This window comes from Pseudoliparis swirei, chromosome 1, assembly GCF_029220125.1.
Source record: "Pseudoliparis swirei isolate HS2019 ecotype Mariana Trench chromosome 1, NWPU_hadal_v1, whole genome shotgun sequence".
In the NCBI taxonomy this organism is placed as follows: Eukaryota; Metazoa; Chordata; class Actinopteri; order Perciformes; family Liparidae; genus Pseudoliparis; species Pseudoliparis swirei.
The window spans coordinates 22,399,415-22,427,401 of NC_079388.1; the positions used below are offsets into that span (position 1 = coordinate 22,399,415).

The 27,987-nt window shown below is 47.0% G+C and overlaps 2 protein-coding genes across 3 annotated transcripts; one reads left to right on the top strand and one right to left on the bottom strand.

Annotated features, from left to right (window-relative positions):
• Positions 1–840: 840 nt before the first annotated feature.
• LOC130189902 (uncharacterized) lies at positions 841–5,413 on the bottom strand. The gene is made up of 2 exons (XM_056408939.1): positions 2,901–5,413; positions 841–2,156 (listed from the first exon to the last, which is right to left on the bottom strand). Exons 1-2 carry the CDS (start codon positions 3,619–3,621, stop codon positions 1,753–1,755), a joined length of 1,125 nt encoding a protein of 374 aa, XP_056264914.1. The 5' UTR covers positions 3,622–5,413; the 3' UTR covers positions 841–1,752.
• Positions 5,414–8,886: 3,473 nt separating this feature from the next.
• Positions 8,887–25,506, top strand: LOC130188503 (mRNA cap guanine-N7 methyltransferase-like). Of its 2 annotated transcripts, none has more exons than XM_056406928.1 (11): positions 8,887–8,959; positions 10,405–10,625; positions 14,172–14,301; positions 14,751–14,876; positions 16,888–17,003; positions 18,212–18,393; positions 20,619–20,783; positions 21,692–21,884; positions 22,338–22,579; positions 23,901–23,934; positions 25,338–25,506. In XM_056406928.1, the coding sequence occupies exons 1-11, from the start codon at positions 8,902–8,904 to the stop codon at positions 25,392–25,394; spliced, it is 1,524 nt and encodes a 507-aa protein (XP_056262903.1). In that variant the 5' UTR covers positions 8,887–8,901; the 3' UTR covers positions 25,395–25,506. The 2 variants fall into 2 exon arrangements, with proteins under 2 accessions (XP_056262903.1, XP_056262970.1); XM_056406995.1 differs by having other exon boundaries at positions 21,692–21,809; positions 22,478–22,579.
• Positions 25,507–27,987: the final 2,481 nt, after the last annotated feature.

Here is a 27,987-nt window from a genome sequence, read left to right on the forward strand (position 1 = left end):
AACCAGTACAGAGAGGAGTCCTATCAGAACAAGGTTATACAAGACCAGTACAGAGATGAGTCCTATATCAGGACCAAGGTATACACCAGACCAGACAGAGGTAGTCCCCATCAGGACCAAGGTCCAACAAGACCAGTACAGAGTTAATGAGTCCTCTATCAGGACCAAGGTCTGACTGAAGAAGCTGTCCCAGGACAGAGAGGAGTCCTCTATCAGGACTAAGGTCTAACAAGACCAGGACAGAGAGGAGTCCTCTATCAGGACTAAGGTCTAACTAGACCAGGACAGAGAGGACTCCTCTATCAGGACCAAGGTCTAACTAGACCAGGACAGAGAGGAGTCCTCTATCAGGACTAAGGTCTAACTAGACCAGGACAGAGAGGAGTCCTCTATCAGGACTAAGGTCTAACTAGACCAGGACAGAGAGGAGTCCTCTATCAGGACTAAGGTCTAACTAGACCAGGACAGAGAGGAGTCCTGACCCTGTCATGTCTCGGTGGTGTTTTCTAAATATTGACTGAAACTCCTCAAATAAACTATTAGATGTAGAAACACAGCTGGTGTGAGACACGTGCTCAAGGACCTCAGAGAGGAGGGGGGTCAGAGGTCTGGAGAGCCAACACCTCTGGATCCAGAGCGGCTTCTTCAAGAGACGTTTAATGGCAGCTACAAATATGAAAGGAGTTATCTGCTGTCAGTTGAACCTGAACGCAACCCTCCTCACCAGGCAGCATGCAGTCATACTCCATATCACCAGCAGGGGGCAGCAACTCCCTTCTCACCACCACCAGTGGCCTGGCATTTGTCGAAGGTTGGGAAAAGATGACCAGGACGGCAAAGTAAAATTCAAAACAAAGTGGATTTAATTAAGTGTGGTAGAACAAAAGTCTCAAAGACATAAAACATTTAACGTGCAGCACGGGCCTGGATGAAGTCAGCTCAAATCATCGTTCGATAACAGACTGGAGTTCTCCAGGAGAACATGGCTCTTTATATCTTTAAGAGCAGCGTGATTAGATGATATAGATGGAGACGTCACTCGGTTTAATCTGTGTCCGTCTCATCGTTGGAGCTCAGGGTGGTCCCACCCTCTGGGCTCACGACAGCAGCACTGGTTGGTTAAAACAGATGGAGGTGTTCCTGGTTTAGACTTTGAACACCTTCTGATGGAGCTCAGGGTGGTCCCACCCTCTTGGCTCACGATCTTCTCGCCATCATCATAATCAGTGTGTGTGTGTGTTGTTCTCCATCTAAAGCAGGAGCTGTGCAGTTTCTTTAATATAATAGAAACTAAAAGGCATTGAAACTATCTGTTGCTTTCATAAACAAGTTATTTGGCGTTGACAGGTACGGCTCTTATTTAAATCTCAATTCTATGACTGAGCAGTCAGGATGAGGTCAGAGCCAAGGGTTGCACAGAGTTCCTGATTATCTTCCCTGTGTGGATGTGTCATCTTCTGGCCGAGGTCCAGAAGTGTTTGTTCCTACAGTATCTGTGCTTCTTATCCAGCAGTGTCAGTATGTTCCAAAACATGTGGGTGAGCTGAGTATGAGCTGTTCTCTCTGGTCAGAGCCTGAAAATGGAATCGAGCCATAGAAGGACACAAGGTTTGGTGCTTCGGGGCCTTAATGCAAAGTGAGGGGCATGGGGTACTATGTATGCATTTTTATATTCTTAACAAATCCCCCTTTTCACACCTTAATGGTGTGAACTCTATCATTTAGTGTTATTCTATAACTGGGCTTTTAATCTTATTTCTTTTCAAAAGTGTCATTTATCAAACCCTCCCCCTTTACATCTTCTGTTAGTCCCTCATATGGTTCAATACATGCCCAATCAGGAACACTGCATGGTCCTAACAGGGACATCTGTTGGCCATGCAGAGCATCTTTTTTCTCTATGGCAGTTTCAATCAGGCGGATTGAAAGAGACCGGAGACAGGGAATACAGCAACATCCACAGCAAGAAAGTAATGCAGTAAAAACAGCAAGGGATATAGCTGCAGAAAGAAACATGGCTTTATACTTGCCGAAAACGGAATCGAGCCAGGACGTGAGTGGGTCTGTGTCTATACCGGAGTTCTCAGCAAGTTCATTAGAAAGGCTGGTGAGTCCTGCCAATGCTCTGGTAATGCTTCCGTCTGGGGCAGTGTTCTCTGGAATAAATGTACAACAGGTTTCCCCAAACATTTTACACACACCCCCTTTTTCAGCCAACAACATATATAGTGCCATTCTATTTTGCCATGCAGTCAACGAGGTCGCATGGAGTTGTTCAGCCAAACCTTTTATGGCATCGCGGGTGTGGTTGAGGAAAGGCTGTTGATTGTAATAAATGTAATTAATCCAATCCACATTTTTGTTCGTGGTTATCCAAAGGAAAATGGATTCAAATCCAGTCCCAACCTGATTACGGGCTTTAAATTCATCTGGGACTCCCCTGGGGACTCCGATTGCATCTAAATAGACACTGGTTCCCATGTTCCCTAATGGAGCATCAGGATCCCATGTTCCAAACCCAGCAGACATTTCTTTAATAGATCGTTTAAACATTTGTCTCTCTTTTTTAGGTATGGTGGAGGAGGCTTCGGCTATTCTATCTAAGTCTCTACTGGTTAAGGTCACCATGGTTATAGGTAACAACAATCGAATCATGGCACATGTCCCTGACCATCCTTTTGGTAGAATAGGACGTAACTTTAATTTTGGCCCACAGATCCACCATACATCTGCTAATGCTGTGGTTTGATTGTTAAATTGTTCATTTGTCAGATTAGCACATCCGGTACAGTCAGGGACAGTTTTTCCAACTTTTATGGTATTATGACAGTAACTCGAGGGCAACTCACCCAGCATCCCACGTCTGTTCATGCCGTTACCGGATAAGCAAGCATAATTACCTGGGTAGGACAGGACTCCCATGGGCGGCTTTGTGGGAGAAACTGCAGGGAACAAGATGCTGAGAGTTTTACAGTTAATTATGACCCCTGGTTGGGGCGAAAACAATCTCATCATGCATTCAAACCCGACTATATCATTAACAGGGTTGATTGGGAATGGGGCAGTGGTCAATCTGGGGCGGGCAGCAGCGCATGCTAAACAGCTTGATAAATTTTGAGTTCTAGCGGTATATCTGAGTTGTTGTAACCATAGGTTTTGGTCTCCATTGAAACCTGTTTCTATTTCTAATTGGTCGTTAGCAGTGAAGTTGGTCAAATCCACGTATGTTATCACATCTGAAGATTTTGAAGGGGACTCTGTCGCGCCTTTTTCTTTGCTAATGTTTACTGGAGCTTGTGCTCTTGGGGATACTTGTATGAGTATATTTCCGATGCGGTCCCTACCGGACTCTTTCATTCCTATGGAGTAGGTTCCGGAGTCTGTTAGTTTAGGGTCGATTATAGTAAGGCCTCCGGGATTACATGTAGTGGCATGCCTGTGGACTGATGGGTTTGCTATCATTTTAAATAAATGGAACCTCTCAATCATATTTTTGGCGTTTTCAACAGGTGGGATGTAACCCCAATCTTCAGTTCCAGTGTTTGTTAGTACCATTTTCCATTCACTACACATCGGGCCCACACATAGGTAATACACGGCCTGCTTTACTCTCCATGCCATCAAATCTTTTGAGTAACAGTCCCAGAACAGACAGTAATCGAATAGGGCAGTGCCAGTCGTGTGTGTGTAGAGCTTGATTCTTGGATCACTGTAGCGTTGGTACGTGTCATGTTGGCCTGGGCAGTCCTATTTTTATAGCCTTTCTCTAGTCCCCATAATGTGGCCCCAAAGGATTGCTATTTTCCACCCGCTTTCCCAATCACTGTTCACCCGAGTTCCGGCTTTTCCGGAACATTGTCCGAAGACTCTGTTTGTTCTCGGCATTTTTCCAAATCAGTTCTTACTTCGTTCAATGTCCTTAACGGACTTGGAGCTGGGGCACAATGTGTCAGGTGATGCCACTTCGCACCCGCCTTGCCTCTGACCTGGACCGAGTGTGACGTAACCTCCTTCACTTCGTACGGTCCAGTCCACCTGGGTTCAGTCCACTTTCTTTTGTGAACTCGAACTCTGACCCAGTCTCCTACCTTTACCTTTGACTCTCTTCCTTCCGGATCGATCGACTGGGCATGAACAACCTGGTTGGAGAGATCTGTGATGAGAGATATTAGTGCGGCCATGTATTCACTCATTTCGATTTTGCTAACATCCAGAGATGGCATATGACCTCCATCTATGGGTGGCCCGGCATTCTCCTGCCGGTCAACAACTCATGCGGTGACAAATGCGTATCCCCACCTGGTGATGTTCTCATCGACATCAATGCCAGTGGTAACGCCTCCACCCATGTTATCTTGGTGCCATCGCACATTTTTGCTATCTTCCTCTTTATCGTCTGATTGGCTCTTTCGACTAGCCCCTGAGACTGAGGATGATATAACGACCCAAACTTGTGGGTTATGCCCAGTGCTCGTTCAACTTCTGCCAAGTGTTTGTTGTTGAAATGTGTTCCATTGTCAGACCTGATCTGTCTTGGTACTCCGTACCGTGGTATTAGATCTGTTTTTAGCCATTTTATCACTGACTTAGCGTCCTCGTTTTTAGTGGGGATCGCTTCTACCCACTTTGTAAATCTGTCTACCATAACCAATAAGTATCTTTTCCCCCCCACCCTGTTTTCTTGTCCCATATCTGTATAATCTATACTGATGTCTTGGAATGGGCCTTGGGGAACGGGATAAGATCCCATTGGTGTCTTGAAAGGTTTTCTGACGTTATGGTTCTTGCAGGCTGTGCATTCATCACAGAAAAGTGAGACCATGCTTTCCATATGGGGATGCCACCATAGTTGGTTCAGATTCTTAACACGTTTATCAATATGCACTCTTGTCAGTACTCGTGTCCTCTGTACTTGTGTTCTTGTGTCCTCTGTTCTTGTGTTCTTGTAGAGGACGAGAGGACGGGAGGACGGTCTTTCTGGTCTTTCTGGATTGGCCCAGCTGACTTGATGACGTCACCACATCAGCTGTTCTTGCTCCTGAGTTTTACTCTAATTATTCACTGTAATTTATGTTTTACAGTCAAATAAACAAAACATCCTAACATTACATTCCTGACTCAACAAAAGTAGGATTTATAAAAAGTCATCTGTCACTAGTTTATTTTCTCCTCCGCTACTGTTTCCGGTTGCTGGTGAAATGCATTCTGGGATATCTGCTGGCCAGAGTACGCACAAGTCTCCTCTGATGCATCCTGGGTAAAGTGGGAGGATCAAGTCACATCCGGGCATTTTGACCGTGAAGCGAGAAGCGGACTTTGAATGTGAACATGTACTCAGACTGAGACTGATGACGAGACACGAGGCACGAAGAGAGGAAAGTACACAAGTACAGAGAAGTACACAAGTAGAGGAAAGTACACACAAGTACACACAGACAGAGGACAGCAGAGAGTACACAAGCAGAGAGTGCAAGCACAAGCAGAGTACACAGAGAGTAGCACAGGAGGGCACACAGAGGTACACAAGCACAGGAGAAGCACACAGTGCAGAGCACACACAGGAGTACACTGCAGAGGCACACAGCACAGGGGAGTACACAAGTGCACCCACTCTGTGCACCTCCGCCTGTGCACCTCTTCCACTCTGTGCACTCTGCACTTGTGCACTCCTGTGTACCCCACCTGTACTCTGCACTCTGTGCACCTCTCACTGTGTGCTCTCTGCACTGTGCACCTTCTCCACCTGTGCTGTGTACCTCTCCCACTTGTGTGCCACTCTGTACCTGTGTGCACCTCTCCACTCTGTGCACCTCCTCCCTCTGTGCTCCTCTGTCCACTTGTGTACTTTCCTCTAACCTTGTGTACTTCCTCTGTGTGTACCTCCTCCACTTGTACTTCTCTGTACTTGTGTGTACTTTCCTCTACTTGTGTACTTATCTGTACTTGTGTGTACTTCTCTGTACTTGTGTGTACTTTCCTCTACTTGTGTACTTCTCTGTACTTGTGTGTACTTTCCTCTACTTGTGTACTTCTCTGTACTTGTGTGTACATTCCTCTACTTGTGTACTCCTCTGTACTTGTGTAACGGATGTGAAACGGCATAGAAGAAGTCGACTCCGATGGTGGATTTTCCCAGCATTTATTTATGCTGCAGAAGACAACAGAAAACACTTATTGCCTTCTGGTCCATCTTTGCACTTCCCTCTGCAATACAAAACCAATGTGTATGGAAGGCAGGACCACACTAAATACAAATAACAACAATTATCAAAAACATGTAACATACAAGGGGAAAACAGCGACCCCCAATGGACAAAACAAATAACTGCATGAGCTAAAGTAATTGAACAAAAGGGAAACACATACCTGCAGAAGACAACATAACACACTTATTGCCTTCTGGTCCATCTTTGCACTTCCTATACAAACAAAACAACATTTAGACAAGGAAAACATACGTCGGGACGACCGGATGTGGCCAGACAAACGGCGCCAAAGTGGCTCAATGAGACCGTCACAAAACGTTTACTTTGACCGTCCAAATCACACAACAGCTGGACACCGTGATCGTATCAGCGACCGTTACCGTGTGTAACATAAATGGTTATTTTCCATTAAAGAATAGAGCCAAAACAGTGCAACATAATTTTCCACCCGACTCACCCTCTGCAATACAAAACCATTTGTGAGGGAAAGACGGACTCAGGAGCAGGAAGTGCAACAGATGGAAAGCAATTTCCGCAGGAAACAGAATTTTAAAAATAACGCTAAATAAAAATGGCTCATTAAAATAAAATTCACAAACACTCAACAATATTGTTGAACAACAAACAAAAATAAAATACAACACATGGAAAACAAGAAATAACAGAATGTATTTCTAACTCCGTTACACTTGTGTACTTTCCTCTCTTCGTGCCTCGTGTCTCGTCATCAGTCTCAGTCTGAGTACATGTTCACATTCAAAGTCCGCTTCTCGCTTCACGGTCAAAATGCCCGGATGGTGACTTGATTCTCCCACTTTACCCAGAATGCATCAGAGATCACTTGTGCGTACTCTGGCCAGCAGATATCCCAGAATGCATTTCACCAGCAACCGGAAACAGTAGCGGTGGAAGACAGTTGACTTCTTCTAACTGTAGTTGAGTCAGGAATGTGATGTTAGGATGTTTTCAGGACAGAAGTTAGTAGTTTATGAGTCAATCTGTGGAGGTTTTTTATGATTCAGCCTCATAAAGATCTGCGCCGTAGATCTGAGGTTCTGCTGCTCAGAGAACTCCACAGCGCGGGCGGTGAGCGCTGTGTGGCCGCCGACAGCAACCGGATCTCATATAACATATTTATATAAATATATTAGGGCTGTCAATCGATTAAAAAAAATTAACTAATTAATCGCACATTTTGAAATTGCGATTAATTAATTGTGATTAATCGCGCTTAAAAGTGTTTTCCTTCTTTTTAAAGACAAAACTTCACACAGAGCTGTGTTTTCAAAGAGGCTCCTACATATACAGTGCCAGCGAGGTATTTAATATCGTGGATGATAAATTGTTTCTTCAGTGAAACATCAGATTAGTAAAAAAAAAATAAGTATATTGAGACCCCATTGGTCCTGTCATCTTTACCACTGAGCAGCAGCAGAACCAGTGGCCTTGGTAACTGACTGACATTCACATATGTCACGTTAACCCTCTGGAGGCTGGGGGCATTTTATACATCTTACAAAATAAATTAAATTCACCGTTTAAAGTCTTTTGCATGTGACACACCCCCACGTGTTATACATCAAACATTTCAGAACAATCTCAGCTCTGAAATGAGCCTCATTGTCCTCGCGCCGTGTCCTCTGGTTCTCTGACTGACAGGCTGCTAAATGAGCCTAACCTGTGAGGTGGGAGGTCCTTTGTGATTTACTGAGTGTTCATTGGTTGTTTTTTTACCGAAATGTTGACAGACAAACGGATTGACCAATCACGGTGAAGGTTTCGTGTGACGAGTTCTTTCCGCGCCGCGTCCCCCGACACGTCGCCCTCCGTTCCTCTGTGTGTCAGAGGGGGAGACGGGAGGAAGGAGGAGCAGGAGGAAACCCGACTGATTCATCCACGAGTTAAACTGATTTATGATCCTTATTTTCGCGGAGAAATAATTGTTTTAAAAACGGAAACAGTGTCAAACCGTACTGCCGCGGTTAAAAAAAAATAATTAAACAAAATATTAAAATATTTTAGTGCGTTAACGCGGCCAAATTAATCGCATAGATTAACGCGTTAACGCTGACAGCCCTAAAATATATATATATATATATATTTATATATATAAATATAAATATATATATATGTATTTATATATATGTATATATATTATATATATATATATGTATAGATATATATATTTATATATATATATATATATATATATATATTTATATATATGTATATATATATGTATATATTTATATATACATATATAAACACTATATATTTAAACAAACACATGTTTCGTCCTCTGGAGTCTGGACTGACACAAGTCCTCTTCTTCTTCTTCTTCTTCTTCTTCTTCTTCTTCTTCTTCTTCTTCTTCTTCTTCTTCTTCTTCTTCTTCTTCTTCTTCTACTTTTTTCTTAACGGCGGTTGGCATCCATATAATTGGTGTATTACCGCCACCCTCTGGAGTATTAATCTGTAAATTGAGGCTTAACCCCCAAAACAAATAAAAAATAATAATAATTTAAAAAAAAATCCATAAAACAAAACAAGAAATATATATATATATGTATTTATATAATAAAAAAAAATAACAAAATGACAAGTCTGTCCTCAGTGTTCTTGGATTTGATAAACGCCGGCCCTTTGACGCTAACGGCCTGTGACGCCATAATATGACGTGGCGGGGCGCCGTCATATGACGTATGCACATCCGGAAGCTGCGCCGCACGCACGGGTCCATTCTGCAGAGCGTCGTGAGTACATTGTTTTATTGTGGATTTAGTTTGAGAAAAGCCAGCGCACACCAGGACCTGTTCCAACCAGGACCGGGGGTGGGGGTGGGGGTCCGGGTCCGGGTCCGGGTCCGGGTCCAGCTGCTCGTTGTGGGAGCGGAGGACGGAGCCGGTTGAGCTGCAAGAGGCGGGAGGATCCCGAGGCTGTATTGGTCCTTTAGAACTGCCGTGCACTTTAGAAACAACACTTAAATCACGTTGAAATAAAAGAACGATGTTGAATAAATGATATTGGTTCGAACAACAGCGAACAAGTGAAGCTTATTTTGTTTTGCACAACCAGTAAACTGTAAACAAACAACAGCAACAGTTTGATCTGTGGCTTCATGCATGAAAGACGAGGAGTAAACAATAACAATGAGACCTGAACACACCACGGTGTAGCTCTGGATTCAGACCTGACCCTGAACACACCACGGTGTAGCTCTGGTTTCAGACCTGACCCTGAACACACCACGGTGTAGCTTTGGATTCAAACCTGACCCTGAACACACCACGGTGTAGCTCTGGATTCAGACCTGACCCTGAACACACCACGGTGTAGCTCTGGATTCAGACCTGACCCTGAACACACCACGGTGTAGCTCTGGTTTCAGACCTGACCATGAACACACCACGGTGTAGCTCTGGTTTCAGACCTGACCCTGAACACACCACGGTGTAGCTCTGGTTTCAGACCTGACCCTGAACACACCACGGTGTAGCTCTGGATTCAGACCTGACCCTGAACACACCACGGTGTAGCTCTGGATTCAGACCTGACCCTGAACACACCACGGTGTAGCTCTGGATTCAGACCTGAGTCCTACTTCCTGGTCCAAGAGTCAGACCTGAAGATGGAGAATCAGCGTTCAGGTCTTGTCTGGAGCAAGGTCCCTGAAAGCTGCAGGTCTGCTGAGACCCCCAGAGACCCTCAGGTTCCCCCAGAGACCCTCAGGTTCCCTCAGGGACCCCCAGAGACCCTCAGGGACCCTCAGGGACCCCCAGAGACCCTCAGGGACCCCCCAGAGACCCTCAGAGACCCCCAGAGACCCTCAGGTTCCCTCAGGGACCCTCAGGGACCCTCAGAGACCCCCAGAGACCCTCAGGTTCCCTCAGAGACCCTCAGGGACCCTCAGGGACCCCCAGAGACCCTCAGGGACCCCCCAGAGACCCCCCTCTACGTCCGTTGGTCTCGAGTCCGATCTGAAACCCGTCTTGTGGTTGATAATGAGAAAGCGTGTTTTTATGACGCGTATCAGAACAAGTCTTCATGACTCTATATTTATAACGACACGAATCCATCCCAACATGTCTGTGAACTACACGCAGCCTAAAGATCTAACAGGAAGTGGCTTTCTCTGACTTCCTGTGTATCATTTGAAGGCGTGTCTTCTGTTCTCCCGCGGCTCTCGTCTTGTTTCCAGGCGAGTGCACCTGGAACCAGCAGAGCCTCCTCGTAACCCGGCAACCAGCCACAGCGGCGACCAATCGGCTCTCTGCGCGGCTCGGGGCGTCGGGGTCCGGTGGAAGGATGGAGCTTCAGTCAGAGCTGCTGAAGGAGGGAGGAGACGAGGAAGGAGGACAGAAGGCACCGACGAAGAGGAGCCGAGAAGACGATGGCCGGGTCTCACCACCCAACATCCTGGTAGAGATGATCAGTGTGATGGGTTATTGATCTGTGACAGGTGATGATCACAGTGTGATGGGTTATTGATCTGTGACAGGTGATGATCACAGTGTGATGGGTTATTGATCTGTGACAGGTGATGATCACAGTGTGATGGGTTATTGATCTGTGACAGATGATGATCACAGTGTGATGGGTTATTGATCTGTGACAGGTGATGATCACAGTGTGATGGGTTATTGATCTGTGACAGGTGATGATCACAGTGTGATGGGTTATTGATCTGTGACAGGTGATGATCACAGTGTGATGGGTTATTGCTCTGTGACAGTTGATGATCACAGTGTGATGGGTTATTGATCTGTGACAGGTGATGATCACAGTGTGATGGGTTATTGATCTGTGACAGGTGATGATCACAGTGTGATGGGTTATTGATCTGTGACAGGTGATGATCACAGTGTGATGGGTTATTGATCTGTGACAGGTGATGATCACAGTGTGATGGGTTATTGATCTGTGACAGGTGATGATCACAGTGTGATGGGTTATTGATCTGTGACAGGTGATGATCACAGTGTGATGGGTTATTGATCTGTGACAGGTGATGATCACAGTGTGATGGGTTATTGATCTGTGACAGGTGATGATCACAGTGTGATGGGTTATTGATCTGTGACAGGTGATGATCACAGTGTGATGGGTTATTGATCTGTGACAGGTGATGATCACAGTGTGATGGGTTATTGATCTGTGACAGGTGATGATCACAGTGTGATGGGTTATTGATCTGTGACAGGTGATGATCACAGTGTGATGGGTTATTGATCTGTGACAGGTGATGATCACAGTGTGATGGGTTATTGATCTGTGACAGGTGATGATCACAGTGTGATGGGTTATTGATCTGTGACAGGTGATGATCACAGTGTGATGGGTTATTGATCTGTGACAGGTGATGATCACAGTGTGATGGGTTATTGATCTGTGACAGGTGATGATCACAGTGTGATGGGTTATTGATCTGTGACAGGTGATGATCACAGTGTGATGGGTTATTGATCTGTGACAGGTGATGATCACAGTGTGATGGGTTATTGATCTGTGACAGGTGATGATCACAGTGTGATGGGTTATTGATCTGTGACAGGTGATGATCACAGTGTGATGGGTTATTGATCTGTGACAGGTGATGATCACAGTGTGATGGGTTATTGATCTGTGACAGGTGATGATCACAGTGTGATGGGTTATTGATCTGTGACAGGTGATGATCACAGTGTGATGGGTTATTGATCTGTGACAGGTGATGATCAGTGTGATGGGTTATTGATCTGTGACAGGTGATGATCACAGTGTGATGGGTTATTGATCTGTGACAGGTGATGATCACAGTGTGATGGGTTATTGATCTGTGACAGGTGATGATCACAGTGTGATGGGTTATTGATCTGTGACAGGTGATGATCACAGTGTGATGGGTTATTGATCTGTGACAGGTGATGATCACAGTGTGATGGGTTATTGATCTGTGATAGGTGATGATCACAGTGTGATGGGTTATTGATCTGTGACAGGTGATGATCACAGTGTGATAGGTTATTGATCTGTGACAGGTGATGATCACAGTGTGATGGGTTATTGATCTGTGACAGGTGATGATCACAGTGTGATGGGTTATTGATCTGTGACAGGTGATGATCACAGTGTGATGGGTTATTGATCTGTGACAGATGATGATCACAGTGTGATGGGTTATTGATCTGTGACAGGTGATGATCACAGTGTGATGGGTTATTGATCTGTGACAGGTGATGATCACAGTGTGATGGGTTATTGATCTGTGACAGGTGATGATCACAGTGTGATGGGTTATTGATCTGTGACAGGTGATGATCACAGTGTGATGGGTTATTGATCTGTGACAGGTGATGATCACAGTGTGATGGGTTATTGATCTGTGACAGGTGATGATCACAGTGTGATGGGTTATCGATCTGTGACAGGTGATGATCAGTGTGATGGGTTATCGATCTGTGACAGGTGATTATCACAGTGTGATGGGTTATCGATCTGTGACAGGTGATTATCACAGTGTGATGGGTTATCGATCTGTGACAGGTGATGATCACAGTGTGATGGGTTATCGATCTGTGACAGGTGATGATCACAGTGTGATAGGTTATTGATCTGTGACAGGTGATGATCACAGTGTGATAGGTTATTGATCTGTGACAGGTGATGATCACAGTGTGATGGGTTATTGATCTGTGACAGGTGATGATCACAGTGTGATAGGTTATTGATCTGTGACAGGTGATGATCACAGTGTGATGGGTTCTTGATCTGTGACAGGTGATGATCACAGTGTGATAGGTTATTGATCTGTGACAGGTGATGATCACAGTGTGATGGGTTATTGATCTGTGACAGGTGATGATCACAGTGTGATGGGTTATTGCTCTGTGACAGGTGATGATCACAGTGTGATGGGTTATTGATCTGTGACAGATGATGATCACAGTGTGATGGGTTATTGATCTGTGACAGGTGATGATCATAGTGTGATGGGTTATTGATCTGTGACAGGTGATGATCACAGTGTGATAGGTTATTGATCTGTGACAGGTGATGATCACAGTGTGATGGGTTATTGATCTGTGACAGGTGATGATCACAGTGTGATGGGTTATTGATCTGTGACAGGTGATGATCACAGTGTGATGGGTTATTGATCTGTGACAGGTGATGATCACAGTGTGATGGGTTATTGATCTGTGACAGGTGATGATCACAGTGTGATAGGTTATTGATCTGTGACAGGTGATGATCACAGTGTGATGGGTTATCGATCTGTGACAGGTGATGATCACAGTGTGATGGGTTATTGATCTGTGACAGGTGATGATCAGTGTGATGGGTTATTGATCTGTGACAGGTGATGATCACAGTGTGATGGGTTATTGATCTGTGACAGGTGATGATCACAGTGTGATGGGTTATTGATCTGTGACAGGTGATGATCACAGTGTGATGGGTTATTGATCTGTGACAGGTGATGATCACAGTGTGATGGGTTATTGATCTGTGACAGGTGATGATCACAGTGTGATGGGTTATTGATCTGTGACAGGTGATGATCACAGTGTGATGGGTTCTTGATCTGTGACAGGTGATGATCACAGTGTGATAGGTTATTGATCTGTGACAGGTGATGATCACAGTGTGATGGGTTATTGCTCTGTGACAGGTGATGATCACAGTGTGATGGGTTATTGATCTGTGACAGATGATGATCACAGTGTGATGGGTTATTGATCTGTGACAGGTGATGATCATAGTGTGATGGGTTATTGATCTGTGACAGGTGATGATCACAGTGTGATGGGTTATTGATCTGTGACAGGTGATGATCACAGTGTGATGGGTTATTGATCTGTGACAGGTGATGATCACAGTGTGATGGGTTATTGATCTGTGACAGGTGATGATCACAGTGTGATAGGTTATTGATCTGTCCACCAGGTGATGATCAGTGTGATAGGTTATTGATCTGTCCACCAGGTGACGGATCATGGTGTGAAGGTCGCCAGTCACTACAACCGCCTGCAGGAAGTCGGTCTGGCTGCGAGAAGTCGAAGCAAAATCTTCTTCATGAGGAACTTCAACAACTGGCTGAAGAGCGTCTTGATCGGTAAGTGTTAATCAATATGTTCTCCAGGCCGAGGGCAGCGGAGACGATGGACACAACATGTCCGCCGCCTCCCGTGTCCCCCCGCAGGGCAGGAAACAAACTTCTCTTTTAGGTCAATGTCTGGAATCCAGCATTAAAAATACAATGTAGGCACTTTTTTTAAACTTGTGAAATAACATTTAACCTTTGTTAAAAATACAAAATATAGTTATTTATCTGGATCCCTGGAGTCCTCGTGCAGTTTAAAGCTTTGTGTGGTTCTCCAACCCGACCGGGGGAACCGAGGGAGCAGCTTTGTGGATCTGACGCTGAGTCCAAGAATAAGTCGTACGCATCGTGTATACACTCTAGAGTTGGAGAGCATGATGTGAGGGAAGGTGGTAAAGGGAAGCGTTACCTCGAGAAGAGAAACACCTGCACATACCTGTGGTTTTTAATTTGATTGGTAGGGGAGATCCTGGACCAGGTCCGGGGGGCGGGACCTCGGCAAGTCTCTGTGCTGGACCTCGGCTGTGGAAAAGGAGGAGACCTGCTGAAGTGGAGGAGAGGAGGGATCGACCACCTGGTCTGTGCAGGTACCGTTCCTCCTCTTGTTGCATCGAACCATGTGACCCACGTTAGAGCAGGAGATGTTGGACCCGATCAATAATCTGGACCTCATGTTCAGGAGGAGATGTTTGACCTGATCAATAATCTGGACCTCATGTTCAGGAGGAGATGTTTGACCCGATCAATAATCTGGACCTCATGTTCAGGAGGAGATGTTTGACCCGATCAATAATCTGGACCTCATGTTCAAGAGGAGATGTTGGACCCGATCAATAATCTGGACCTCATGTTCAGGAGGAGATGTTTGACCTGATCGGTGGTCATGAAATGCTTTGAGAGGCTGATAAAGGACTACATCTGCGCCTTCCTCCCTTCCTCCATGGACCCGCTGCAGTTTGCTTATCGCCCAAACAGATCCACGGATGATGCTGTCTCCCAGGTACTGCACACCACACTCTCTCATCTGGACAGCCAGAGGGGGGGCTATGTGAGACTGCTGTTCATTGATTATAGTTCAGCTTTCAACACCATAGTCCTCCAGACTGGGCAAGCTGATTGAGCTGGGACTGAACATGTGCTTGGATCCTGGACTTCCTGACCGCCAGGCCACAGGTGGTCACCTCACCCTGAACACAGGATCCTCAGCCCCTACTGTACTCCTGTACACACATGACTGTGTGGCCAGGTTCAGCTCAACACCATCATCAAGTTTAGGATGACACAGTGGTGGTGGGCCTGATCTCCGACAACGACGTGGAGACCTACCTGGTGGAAGTTGCTGATCTGTCACTCTGGTGCCAGGACAACAGCCTCATCATGAATGTCACCAAAACTAAGGAGCTGATTGTGGACTTTAGGAGGTACAACAACAGAGGACGACTCACCACTGGGATTAGGGACTACTGTGGAGAGGGTGAGCGGGTATAAATACCTGGAGTCCACATCACCGAGGATCTGACATGGTCAACGAACACAGACACTCTGGTGAGAAAGGCAACCTCAGGCAGCTGAGGAAATTTAAAGTTTCCCAGAGGATCCTTCAGTCCTTCTACTCTGGAGCTGTAGAGGCGTCCTGACAGGAAGCATCACAGCCTGGTTTGGCAACTGCTCCGCTCAGGACAGGAAGGCTCTGCAGAGAGTAGTGCGTTCGGCTGAACGCACTATTGGAACTACACTCCCACCCTGCAGGACTTGTACACCAGGAGGTGCAGAACCAGAGCCGCAGGATCATGAAGGATCCTCACCACCCCAACAACAGACTGTTTCAAGAACAGAGAGACTGAGACGGAGTTTCTTTCCTCAGGCCATCAGGACTGTGAACTCCGACCTCACCAGGACACACACACACACACACACTGCACATTCCTGCTGAGCATTGCCACTTTCATTTCACTGCACACCCTGTGTGTGTATGTGACAAATAAAACATCTTGAATCTTGAATCTTGAATCTTGACCTCATGTTCAGGAGGAGATGTTGGACCCGATCAATAATCTGGACCTCATGTTCAGGAGGAGATGTTGGACCCGATCAATAATCTGGACCTCATGTTCAGGAGGAGATGTTGGACCCGATCAATAATATGGACCTCATGTTCAGGAGGAGATGTTTGATCCGATCAATAATATGGACCTCATGTTCAGGAGGAGATGTTGGACCCGATCAATTATCTGGACCTCATGTTCAGGAGGAGATGTTTGATCCGATCAATAATATGGACCTCATGTTCAGGAGGAGATGTTTGACCTGATCAATAATCTGGACCTCATGTTCAGGATGAGATGTTGGACCCGATCAATAATATGGACCTCATGTTCAAGAGGAGATGTTTGACCTGATCAATAATCTGGACCTCATGTTCAGGAGGAGATGTTTGGCCCGATCAATAATCTGGACCTCATGTTCAGGAGGAGATGTTTGACCTGATCAATAATCTGGACCTCATGTTCAGGAGGAGATGTTTGACCCGATCAATAATCTGGACCTCATGTTCAGGAGGAGATGTTTGACCTGATCAATAATCTGGATCTGGTTCAGATATCGCTGCGGTGTCGGTGGAGCAGTGCCAGAGTCGCTATGAAGACATGAAGAAGAAAAGCCACGCCAACGAGAAAATCTTCAGTGCCCAATTCATCACAGCAGACTGTGCCAAGGTAGAACACCTAGAACAGTTCCCCCTAACCTCTGTAGAACAGCCCCTCGAGAACCTCACTGTATACCAAGGTTGAACACCTAGAACAGTTCCCCCTTACCTCTGTAGAACAGCTCACTGTATACCAAGGTAGAACACCTAGAACAGTTCCCCCTAACCTCTGTAGAACAGCTAGAGAACCTCACTATATACCAAGGTAGAACACCTAGAACAGTTCCCCTAACCTCTGTAGAACAGCTAGAGAACCTCACTATATACCAAGGTAGAACACCTAGAACAGTTCCGCCTAACCTCTGTAGAACAGCTAGAGAACCTCACTGTATACCAAGGTAGAACACCTAGAACAGTTCCCCCTAACCTCTGTAGAACAGCTAGAGAACCTCACTATATACCAAGGTAGAACAGTTCCCCCTAACCTCTGTAGAACAGCTAGAGAACCTCACTATATACCAAAGTAGAACACCTAGAACAGTTCCCCCTAACCTCTAGAACAGCTAGAGAACCTCACTATATACCAAGGTAGAACACCTAGAACAGTTCCCCCTAACCTCTGTAGAACAGCCCCTAGAGAACCTCACTATATACCAAGGTAGAACACCTAGAACAGTTCCCCCTAACCTCTGTAGAACAGGTAGAGAACCTCACTATATACCAAGGTAGAACACCTAGAACAGTTCCCCCTAACCTCTGTAGAACAGGTAGAGAACCTCACTATATACCAAGGTAGAACACCTAGAACAGTTCCCCCTAACCTCTGTAGAACAGCCCCTAGAGAACCTCACTATATACCAAGGTAGAACACCGAGAACAGTTCCCCCTAACCTCTGTAGAACAGCTAGAGAACCTCACTATATACCAAAGTAGAACACCTAGAACAGTTCCCCCTAACCTCTGTAGAACAGCTAGAGAACCTCACTATATACCAAGGTAGAACACCTAGAACAGTTCCCCCTAACCTCTGTAGAACAGCTAGAGAACCTCACTATATGCCAAGGTAGAACACCTAGAACAGTTCCCCCTAACCTCTGTAGAACAGCTAGAGAACCTCACTATATACCAAGGTAGAACACCAAGAACAGTTCCCCCTAACCTCTGTAGAACAGCTAGAGAACCTCACTATATACCAAGGTAGAACACCTAGAACAGTTCCCCCTAACCTCTGTAGAACAGCTAGAGTACCTCACATGCTCTCGTTTGACCGTGTGACAGGAGGTTCTGTCGGAGAAGCTGGAGAACCCGGAGCAGATGTTCGACATCTGCAGCTGTCAGTTCGTGTACCACTACTCCTTCGAGAGCGAGCCGAAGGCCGACATGATGCTGAGGAACGCCTGTGAGTGCCTGAAGCCTGGAGGGTTCTTCATCGGAACCACGCCGGACGCCTTCGAACTCGTGTAAGAACCAAGCTCCAGAAGGTGTAAGAACCAAGCTCCAGAAGGTGTAAGAACCAAGCTCCAGAAGGTGTAAGAACCAAGCTCCAGAAGGTGTAAGAACCAAGCTCCAGAAGGTGTAAGAACCAAGCTCCAGAAGGTGTAAGAACCAAGCTCCAGAAGGTGTAAGAACCAAGCTCCAGAAGGTGTAAGAACCAAGCTCTAGAAGGTGTAAGAACCAAGCTCCAGAAGGTGTAAGAACCAAGCTCCAGAAGGTGTAAGAACCAAGCTCCAGAAGGTGTAAGAACCAAGCTCCAGAAGGTGCAAGAACCAAGCTCTAGAAGGTGTAAGAAACAAGCTCTAGAAGGTGTAAGAACCAAGCTCCAGAACGTGTAAGAACCAATCTCCAGAACGTGTAAGAACCAAGCTCCAGAAGGTGTAAGAACCAAGCTCCAGAAGGTGTAAGAACCAAGCTCCAGAACATGTAAGAACCAAGCTCCAGAAGGTGTAAGAACCAAGCTCCAGAAGGTGTAAGAACCAAGCTCTAGAAGGTGTAAGAACCAAGCTCTAGAAGGTGTAAGAACCAAGCTCTAGAAGGTGTAAGAACCAAGCTCCAGAAGGTGTAAGAACCAAGCTCCAGAAGGTGTAAGAACCAAGCTCCAGAAGGTGTAAGAACCAAGCTCTAGAAGGTGTAAGAACAAAGCTCTAGAAGGTGTAAGAACCAAGCTCTAGAAGGTGTAAGAACCAAGCTCTAGAACGTGTAAGAACCAAGCTCCAGAAGGTGTAAGAACCAAGCTCCAGAAGGTGTAAGAACCAAGCTCCAGAAGGTGTAAGAACCAAGCTCTAGAAGGTTTAAGAACCAAGCTCCAGAAGGTGTAAGAAACAAGCTCCAGAAGGTGTAAGAACCAAGCTCCAGAAGGTGTAAGAACCAAGCTCCAGAAGGTGTAAGAACCAAGCTCCAGAAGGTGTAAGAACCAAGCTCCAGAAGGTGTAAGAACCAAGCTCTAGAAGGTGTAAGAACCAAGCTCCAGAAGGTGTAAGAACCAAGCTCCAGAAGGTGTAAGAACCAAGCTCCAGAAGGTGTAAGAACCAAGCTCTAGAAGGTGTAAGAACCAAGCTCCAGAAGGTGTAAGAACCAAGCTCCAGAAGGTGTAAGAACCAAGCTCCAGAAGGTGTAAGAACCAAGCTCTAGAAGGTAAGAACCAAGCTCAGAGGTGTAAGAACCAAGCTCCAGAAGGTGTAAGAACCAAGCTCTAGAAGAGAACCAAGCTCCAGAAGGTGTAAGAACCAAGCTCCAGAAGGTGTAAGAACCAAGCTCCAGAAGGTGTAAGAACCAAGCTCCAGAAGGTGTAAGAACCAAGCTCTAGAAGGTGTAAGAACCAAGCTCCAGAAGGTGTAAGAACCAAGCTCCAGAAGGTGTAAGAACCAAGCTCTAGAAGGTGTAAGAACCAAGCTCCAGAAGGTGTAAGAACCAAGCTCCAGAAGGTGTAAGAACCAAGCTCTAGAACGTGTAAGAACCAAGCTCTAGAAGGTGTAAGAACCAAGCTCTAGAAGGTGTAAGAACCAAGCTCTAGAACTCGTGCTGATGGTTCTTGTAGGTGAAGGAACCTCCTGATGAGTTGAAGCTCTCTGCAGGAGTCCAGAACCTAACTTGTGGTGCTCCTCTCCCTCCTCCTCCTCCTCTCCCTCTTCCTCCTTCTCCCTCCTCTTCCTTCCCCTCCTCCTCTCCCCCCTCCTCTTCCTTCCCCTCCTCCTCTCCCCCCTCCTCCTCCTCTTCCCTCCCCTCTCCTCCTCCTCCTCCCTCCCTCCTCCTCCCTCCCTCCTCCTCCTCTCCTCCCCTCCTCCTCCCTCCTCCCCCTCCTCCTCTCCTCCCTCCCCCTCCTCCTCTCCCTCTTCCTCTCCCTCCTCCTCTCCCCACCTCCCTCCTTCTCCCTCCTCCCCTCCTCCTCCCCTCTCCTCCCTCCTCCCCCTCCCCCTCCTCTCTCTCCCTCCTCTTCCTCCTTCTCCCTCCTCTCCCCACCTCCCCCTCCTCTTCCTCTCTCTCCCTCCTCCTCCCCCTCCTCTCCCCTCTCCTCCTCCTCCCCCTCCTCTCCCCACCTCCTCCTCCCTCTTCCTCCTTCTCCCTCCTCCCCCTCCTCTCTCTCCCTCCTCCTCCATCCTCTCCCACCCCTCCTCTCCCTCTTCCTCCTTCTCCCTCCTCTCCCTCCTCCTCCCCCTCCTCCTCCTCCCTCCCCCCCCCTCCTCCTCAGTAAGCGTCTGGAGGCGTCGTCCTCCCTGTCCTTTGGTAGCGAGGTGTTCCAGGTGTCCTTTGGTTCTAAAGGGTTCTACCCTCTGTTTGGCTGTCAGTACCACTTCAGCCTGGAGGCCGTGGTGGACGTCCCCGAGTTCCTCGTCTACTTCCCTCTGTTTGAACAGTAAGACGATGAAGATGAACCACTTCCTGTTCCTGTTTGATGAAGAGGAACAGCATATGATGATGAAGACGATTACATGCTGAACGGTCTTTACTGTAAAACCCCAAACCCGTTTGTGTACGACCTCCTGACCTTTGACCCCCACATCGGAACAGCTGATTACTCTAATGAACTGCTACTACTGTAGAGTACTTCTAATGACTCTAGTACTACTACTGTAGAGTACTTCTAATGACGTACTACTACTGTAGAGTACTTCTAATGACTCTAGTACTACTACTGTAGAGTACTTCTAATGACTAGTACTACTACTGTAGAGTACTTCTAATGACTAGTACTACTACTGTAGAGTACTTCTAATGACTAGTACTACTACTGTAGAGTACTTCTAATGACTAGTACTACTACTGTAGAGTACTTCTTATGACTCTAGTACTACTACTGTAGAGTACTTCGAATGACTAGTACTACTACTGTAGAGTACTTCTAATGACTAGTACTACTACTGTAGAGTACTTCTAATGACTCTAGTACTACTACTGTAGAGTACTTCTTATGACTCTAGTACTACTACTGTAGAGTACTTCGAATGACTAGTACTACTACTGTAGAGTACTTCTAATGACTAGTACTACTACTGTAGAGTACTTCTTATGACTTTAGTACTACTACTGTAGAGTACTTCGAATGACTAGTACTACTACTGTAGAGTACTTCTAATGACTAGTACTACTGTAGAGTACTTCTAATGACTAGTACTACTACTGTAGAGTACTTCTAATGACTAGTACTACTACTGTAGAGTACTTCGAATGACTAGTACTACTACTGTAGAGTACTTCTAATGACTAGTACTACTACTGTAGAACACCTCCGTGGTTCTCCCGGTTCTCCTGGGTTCTCTGCAGCATGGCGAAGCGGTACAACATGCGCCTGGTGATGAAGAAGAGGTTCTCTGAGTTCTTTGAGGAGAAGGTGAAGAAGGAGGAGCATCGCAGCCTCATGATGAAGATGATGGCGTTGCAGGTGAAAGAGCTCCTCTCAAAGTCTGGAGGCCACAGGGGACCCTGTCTCACTGGTCACATGACATCTATTGTTCATGTATGTGTGTATATATATATACGTGTGTATATATATATATGTGTGTATATATATATGTATACACATATATATATACACATCTACATACATATATATATGTGTATATATATATACACACATATATGTGTGTATATATATATGTATACACATATATATATATACACATCTACATACATATATATGTATATATATTATATATGTGTATATATATATGTGTGTATATACATACATGTATGTAGATGTGTATATATATATGTGTGTATGTATATATATATATACACGATATGTTTATACACACATATATATATATATACATATGTGTATGTATATATATATGTGTATATATGTATGTTTGTGTATATACATATATATACACACATATATATATACATATGTGTGTATATATTATGTGTGTATATGTATGTATGTATGTGTATATACATACACACACAGGTCGTGGAGCCGGTAGGGGTCAGGCTGGGGGTCATGGAGTCTCGTGTTCCCGTGTCCGTGACTCGACTGAAGAGTGAAGCATCCGAAGCTCGAAGCTGCATCTCGTGCCGCTCGGTGAATCTGTGCTCGTTGTCCTTCAGCCGTTTCCTGGAGAGGACGGAGGCCGGCAGGCGGCGGACGGCGGGGGCGAGTACTGCCATGCTCAAGAGCACAGCGTCAAGGCCGGAGTCCAACTCCCACTGGTGGGTCTCCTGAAGGCTGGCTGCCCCACAGCCCGGTCCACTTCCTCTAACGCGCCGGTCCACTTCCTCTAACCCTAACCCGGTCCACTTCCTCTAATGCGCCGGTCCACTTCCTCTAACGCGCCGGTCCACTTCCTCTAACCCTAACCCGGTCCACTTCCTTTTACGCGCCGGTCCACTTCCTCTAACCCTAACCTGGTCCACTTCCTCTAACCCTAACCTGGTCCACTTCCTCTAACCCTAACCTGGTCCACTTCCTCTAACGCGCCGGTCCACTTCCTCTCACGCGCCGGTCCACTTCCTCTCACGCGCCGGTCCACTTCCTCTAATGCGCCGGTCCACTTCCTCTAACGCGCCGGTCCACTTCCTCTAACCCGGTCCACTTCCTCTTACGCGCTGGTCCACTAACTCTAACCCTAACCCGGTCCACTTCCTCTAACTCGCCGGTCCACTAACTCCAATGTGCCGGTCCACTTCCTCTAACGCGCCGGTCCACTTCCTCTAACGCGCCGGTCCACTTCCTCTCACGCGCCGGTCCACTTCCTCTAATGCGCCGGTCCACTTCCTCTAACGCGCCGGTCCACTTCATCTAACCCTAACGCGCCGGTCCACTTCCTCTAATGCGCCGGTCCACTTCCTCTAACCCTAACCGGTCCACTTCCTCTAACGCGCCGGTCCACTTCCTCTAACACGCCGGTCCACTTCCTCTAACGCGCCGGTCCACTTCCTCTAACCCTAACCCGGTCCACTTCCTCTTACGCGCCGGTCCACTTCCTCTAACCGTAACCCGGTCCACTTCCTCTAACGCGCCGGTCCACTTCCTCTAACCCTAACCCGGTCCACTTCCTCTACCGCGCTGGTCCACTTCCTCTAACCCTAACCCGGTCCACTTCCTCTTACGCGCCGGTCCACTTCCCCTAACCCGGTCCACTTCCTCTAACGCGCCGGTCCACTTCCTCTAACCCTAACCCGGTCCACTTCCTCTAACGCGCCGGTCCACTTCCTCTAACCCGGTCCACTTCCTCTAACACGCCGGTCCACTTCCTCTAACGCGCCGGTCCACTTCCTCTAACGCGCCGGTCCACTTCCTCTAACCCTAACCCAGTCCACTTCCTCTTACGCGCCGGTCCACTTCCTCTAACCCGGTCCACTTCCTCTAACCCTAACCCGGTCCACTTCCTCTTACGCGCCGGTCCACTTCCTCTAACCCTAACCCGGTCCACTTCCTCTTACGCGCCGGTCCACTTCCTCTAACCCTAACCCGGTCCACTTCCTCGAACGCGCCGGTCCACTTCCTCTAACGCTCCTTTGTTCTGTGCAGGGAACGCTCAGCAGCTCGGAGTGGGACGCAGCCAGTGAGTGTCCTTCCTGTTCCCTTTGAACCCTTCCTGCCTCCTTGTGACGTTCCCTTCCTGCCTCCTTGTGACGCTCCCTTCCTGCCTCCTTGTGACACTCCCTTCCTGCCTCCTTGTGACGCTCCCTTCCTGTCTCCTTGTGACGCTCCCTTCCTGTCTCCTTGTGACGCTCCCTTCCTGCCTCCTTGTGACGCTCCCTTTCTGTCTCCTTGTGAGGCTCCCTTCTTGTCTCCTTGTGACGCTCCCTTCCTGCCTCCTTGTGACGCTCCCTTCCTGCCTCCTTGTGACGCTCCCTTCCTGCCTCCTTGTGACGCTCCCTTTCTGCCTCCTTGTGACGCTCCCTTCCTGCCTCCTTGTGAGGCTCCCTTCCTGCCTCCTTGTGACGCTCCCTTCCTGCCTCCTTGTGACGCTCCCTTTCTGCCTCCTTGTGATGCTCCCTTCCTGCCTCCTTGTGACGCTCCCTTCCTGCCTCCTTGTGACGCTCCCTTCCTGCCTCCTTGTGACGCGTCCTTTCTGCCTCCTTGTGACGCTGCCTTTCTGCCTCCTTGTGACGCTCCCTTTCTGCCTCCTTGTGACGCTCCCTTCCTGCCTCCTTGTGACGCTGCCTTTCTGCCTCCTTGTGACGCTCCCTTCCTGCCTCCTTGTGACGCTCCCTTCCTGCCTCCTTGTGACGCTCCCTTTCTGCCTCCTTGTGACGCTCCTTCCTGCCTCCTTGTGAGGCTCCCCTTTCCTGCCTCCTTGTGACGCCCTTCCTGCCTCCTTGTGACGCCCCTTTCTGCCTCCTTGTGGCCCTTCCTGCCTCCTTGTGACGCTCCCTTCCTGCCTCCTTGTGACGCCCCTTCCTGCCTCCTTGTGACGCCCCCTTCCTGCCTCCTTGTGACGCTCCTTCCTGCCTCCTTGTGACGCTCCCTTTCTGCCTCCTTGTGACGCCTCCCTTCCTGCCTCCTTGTGACGCTCCCTTCCTGCCTCCTTGTGACGCTCCCTTTCTGCCTCCTTGTGACGCTCCCTTCCTGCCTCCTTGTGACGCTCCCTTCCTGCCTCCTTGTGACGCCCTTCCTGTCTCCTTGTGACGCTCCCTTCCTGCCTCCTTGTGACGCTCCCTTCCTGTCTCCTTGTGAGGCTCCCTTCTTGTCTCCTTGTGACGCTCCCTTCCTGCCTCCTTGTGACGCTCCCTTCCTGTCTCCTTGTGACGCTCCCTTCCTGCCTCCTTGTGACGCTCCCTTTCTGCCTCCTTGTGACGCTCCCTTCCTGCCTCCTTGTGACGCTCCCTTCCTGCCTCCTTGTGACGCTCCCTTTCTGCCTCCTTGTGACGCTCCCTTCCTGCCTCCTTGTGACGCTCCCTTTCTGCCTCCTTGTGACGCTCCCTTCCTGCCTCCTTGTGACGCTCCCTTCCTGTGTTCCAGGTATCTACCTGGTGTTCATCTTCCAGAAGATGTCTTGAAGCTCCTCAGAGGTCATGACCTCTGCTGCTCCGCTCGTGCATGTTGGGCGATGCAGTTCTCGTTTCGTTCCTTAAGGATTGTTTTGATAAACTATGACCTTTATTATCTAAATAAATTCACAGTGAATAGAGTTGGTCGTCTTCTATTCAATTCAGTTTATTTGTATAGCCCAATTTCACAAATTACAAATTTGTCTCGGAGTGCTTTACAATCTGTACACATAGACATCGCTGACCTTTGACCTCACATCGGACCAGGAAAAACTCCCAAATAACCCTTCAGGGGGAAAAAAAGGTAAGACCCCTTGAGGAGAGAACAGAGGAGGATCCCTCTCCAGGATGGACAGAACAATAGATGTCATGTGACCAGAAGGACAGATTTAGAGTTTAAATACATTCAATGAATGTGACAGAGTATGAATAGTTCATAGTAGGCATATTCCACGATGGAGACCTCCACGACCCATCAGATGGCAGTGGGGAGGAGGAGTGGGCGGAGTCTCAACAGTGGGCGGAGTCTCAACAGGACAGTGGCGTAGTCAGGAGCAGGAATTCCACGACCCAGACCTCGATGATCCATCAGCAGATAGGATCTATGTCGTCTCATAGGGTCCGATGACCCCATGAGACGTGAAGTCAAAAGGACTCCGGGGAGAAAGCAGAGTTAGTAATGTGTGATTGAGAGATGAAAATTCATCCTTAAGGAGAGAAAAGAGGAGATAGGTACTCAGTGCATCCTAAAACGTCCCCCGGCAGCTATAAGCCTATAGCAGATATCAAGGGGCTGGACCAGGTGAACCTGATTCAGCCCGAACTATAAGCTCTGTCAAAGAGGAAGGTCTTCAGTCGACTCTTAAACGAGGTGACTGTCTGCCTCCCGGACTGAAGGTGAAGCTGGTTCCATAGAAGAGGAGCTTGATAACTAAAGGCTCTGGCTCCCATTCTACTTTTTAAGACTCTAGGAACTACAAGTAGTCCCGCATTTAGTGAGCGTAGCTCTCTAGTGGGGCAATATGGTACTACAAGCTCCTTAAGATATGATGGAGCATCACCAATCAAGGCTTTGTACGTTAAGAGAAGAATTTTAAAAGTGATTCTTGATTTTATGGGGAGCCAGTGCAGAGCAGCTAGTGCAGGAGTGATGTGATCTCTTTTCTTAGTTTTAGTGAGAACACGAGCTGCAGCATTCTGGATCAACTGGAGGGACCTAAGAGACTTATAGAGCAGCCTGATAATAAGGAGTTGATCTAAGAGACTTATAGAGCAGCCTGATCAAAAGGAGTTGACCTAAGAGACTTATAGAGCAGCCTGATAATAAGGAGTTGACCTAAGAGACTTATTAGAGCAGCCTGATAATAAGGAGTTGACCTAAGAGACTTATAGAGCAGCCTGATAATAAGGAGTTGCAGTAATCCAGTCTCGAAGTAACGAACGCGTGAACCAATTTTTCTGCATCTTTTTGAGACAAGATGTGTGATTTTTGAAATATTACGTAGATGAAAGGATGCAGTCCTTGAGATGTTCTTCACGTGGGAGTTAAAGGACAAGTCCCGATCAAAGATAACGCCAAGATTCTTTACAGTGGTGTTGGATGCTAGAGTAATGCCGTCTACAGAAACCACATCACCAGATCATTGATCTCTGAGGTGCTCAGAGTAAAATTAGGGTTAGGTAAATGAATATACTCATGAATCTCCCCGCATTCGCCTGACGGCTCGGCAGTTGAATGTAGATCCAAGGAATGCACTGGCCGACGCGTGTATCTTAGTAATGCCTCGTCCGGTAGATCTTAAAACCCGGGATTTAGGTTTTCAAATTGGTTGAGTTCAGGACTTAAAGTTAAGGCCTCTATCAGGGATAGTGACTGTACATAAAGAGAAATAGTTAAAGTCCAGGTTGAGGTCAGGCTTAGGCCCAAGATAGGCTGTATTCAAGGGGGCTAGTATAACAGGATGCAAAACTAGAAGGGGGTTAAAAGGGGAAGTGGTTTAAGGTTAAGTTAGGGTGAGCGGTTAGGGTTAGGTTGGGAAAAAAGCGGGGTTCCCCAAGGGGAACCAAGAGGGGCACTGGCACAAGGGGGCTCAAGGTTTGTTAAAAGAGGGGGGGGGCGGGGAAATGGATTGTTTATAAAAGGGACAGGGCCGGGCCCAGCTAAGCAGCAGAAGAGGAGGAGGAGACCAGGGAATATCTTAAAAGAAATGGATGCCTCCCAACCAGTACCGACATTTAATGGGAACCTGTGATGGGGATAAGAACCTGTTAGAGAAGGGGGAACAAAACCCGCCAGAAATTAAATAAATAAATAAGCCAAATATAAACAATAAATTGAATGAAATAAAATAAAATAGAAAAAGCAATGCATAAGCAATAAAATAAATGAATAAATAAATAAATAAAAATAGGCATTTAACAATAAAACCACATCTAATAAGAATAAGTGCTGCAATAAAAAAATTAGGAAAACCACATCTAAAAGAAAATAAGTGCTGGAGTGAAGGATGGGTAAAAGGTATTAACTATAAGAAGCCACATCTAGGGAAAAAAAGTGCTGGAGGAAAATAAATAAGAAGATAAATTCATGATAGGAGGGAAAACAGAATAATAGAAATTGG

Coding starts and splice junctions, on each gene's coding strand:
- LOC130189902 (XM_056408939.1), bottom strand. CDS start 3,621: ATGGCATGGAGAGTAAAGCAGGCCGTGTATTACCTATGTGTGGGCCCG. Junction 2,157..2,900: donor GGGAGTCCTGTCCTACCCAG/GTAATTATGCTT, acceptor CATTTATTCCAG/AGAACACTGCCCCAGACGGA.
- LOC130188503 (XM_056406928.1), top strand. CDS start 8,902: ATGACGTATGCACATCCGGAAGCTGCGCCGCACGCACGGGTCCATTCT. Junction 10,626..14,171: donor TCTCACCACCCAACATCCTG/GTAGAGATGATC, acceptor TCTGTCCACCAG/GTGACGGATCATGGTGTGAA. Junction 14,877..16,887: donor CGACCACCTGGTCTGTGCAG/GTACCGTTCCTC, acceptor GATCTGGTTCAG/ATATCGCTGCGGTGTCGGTG.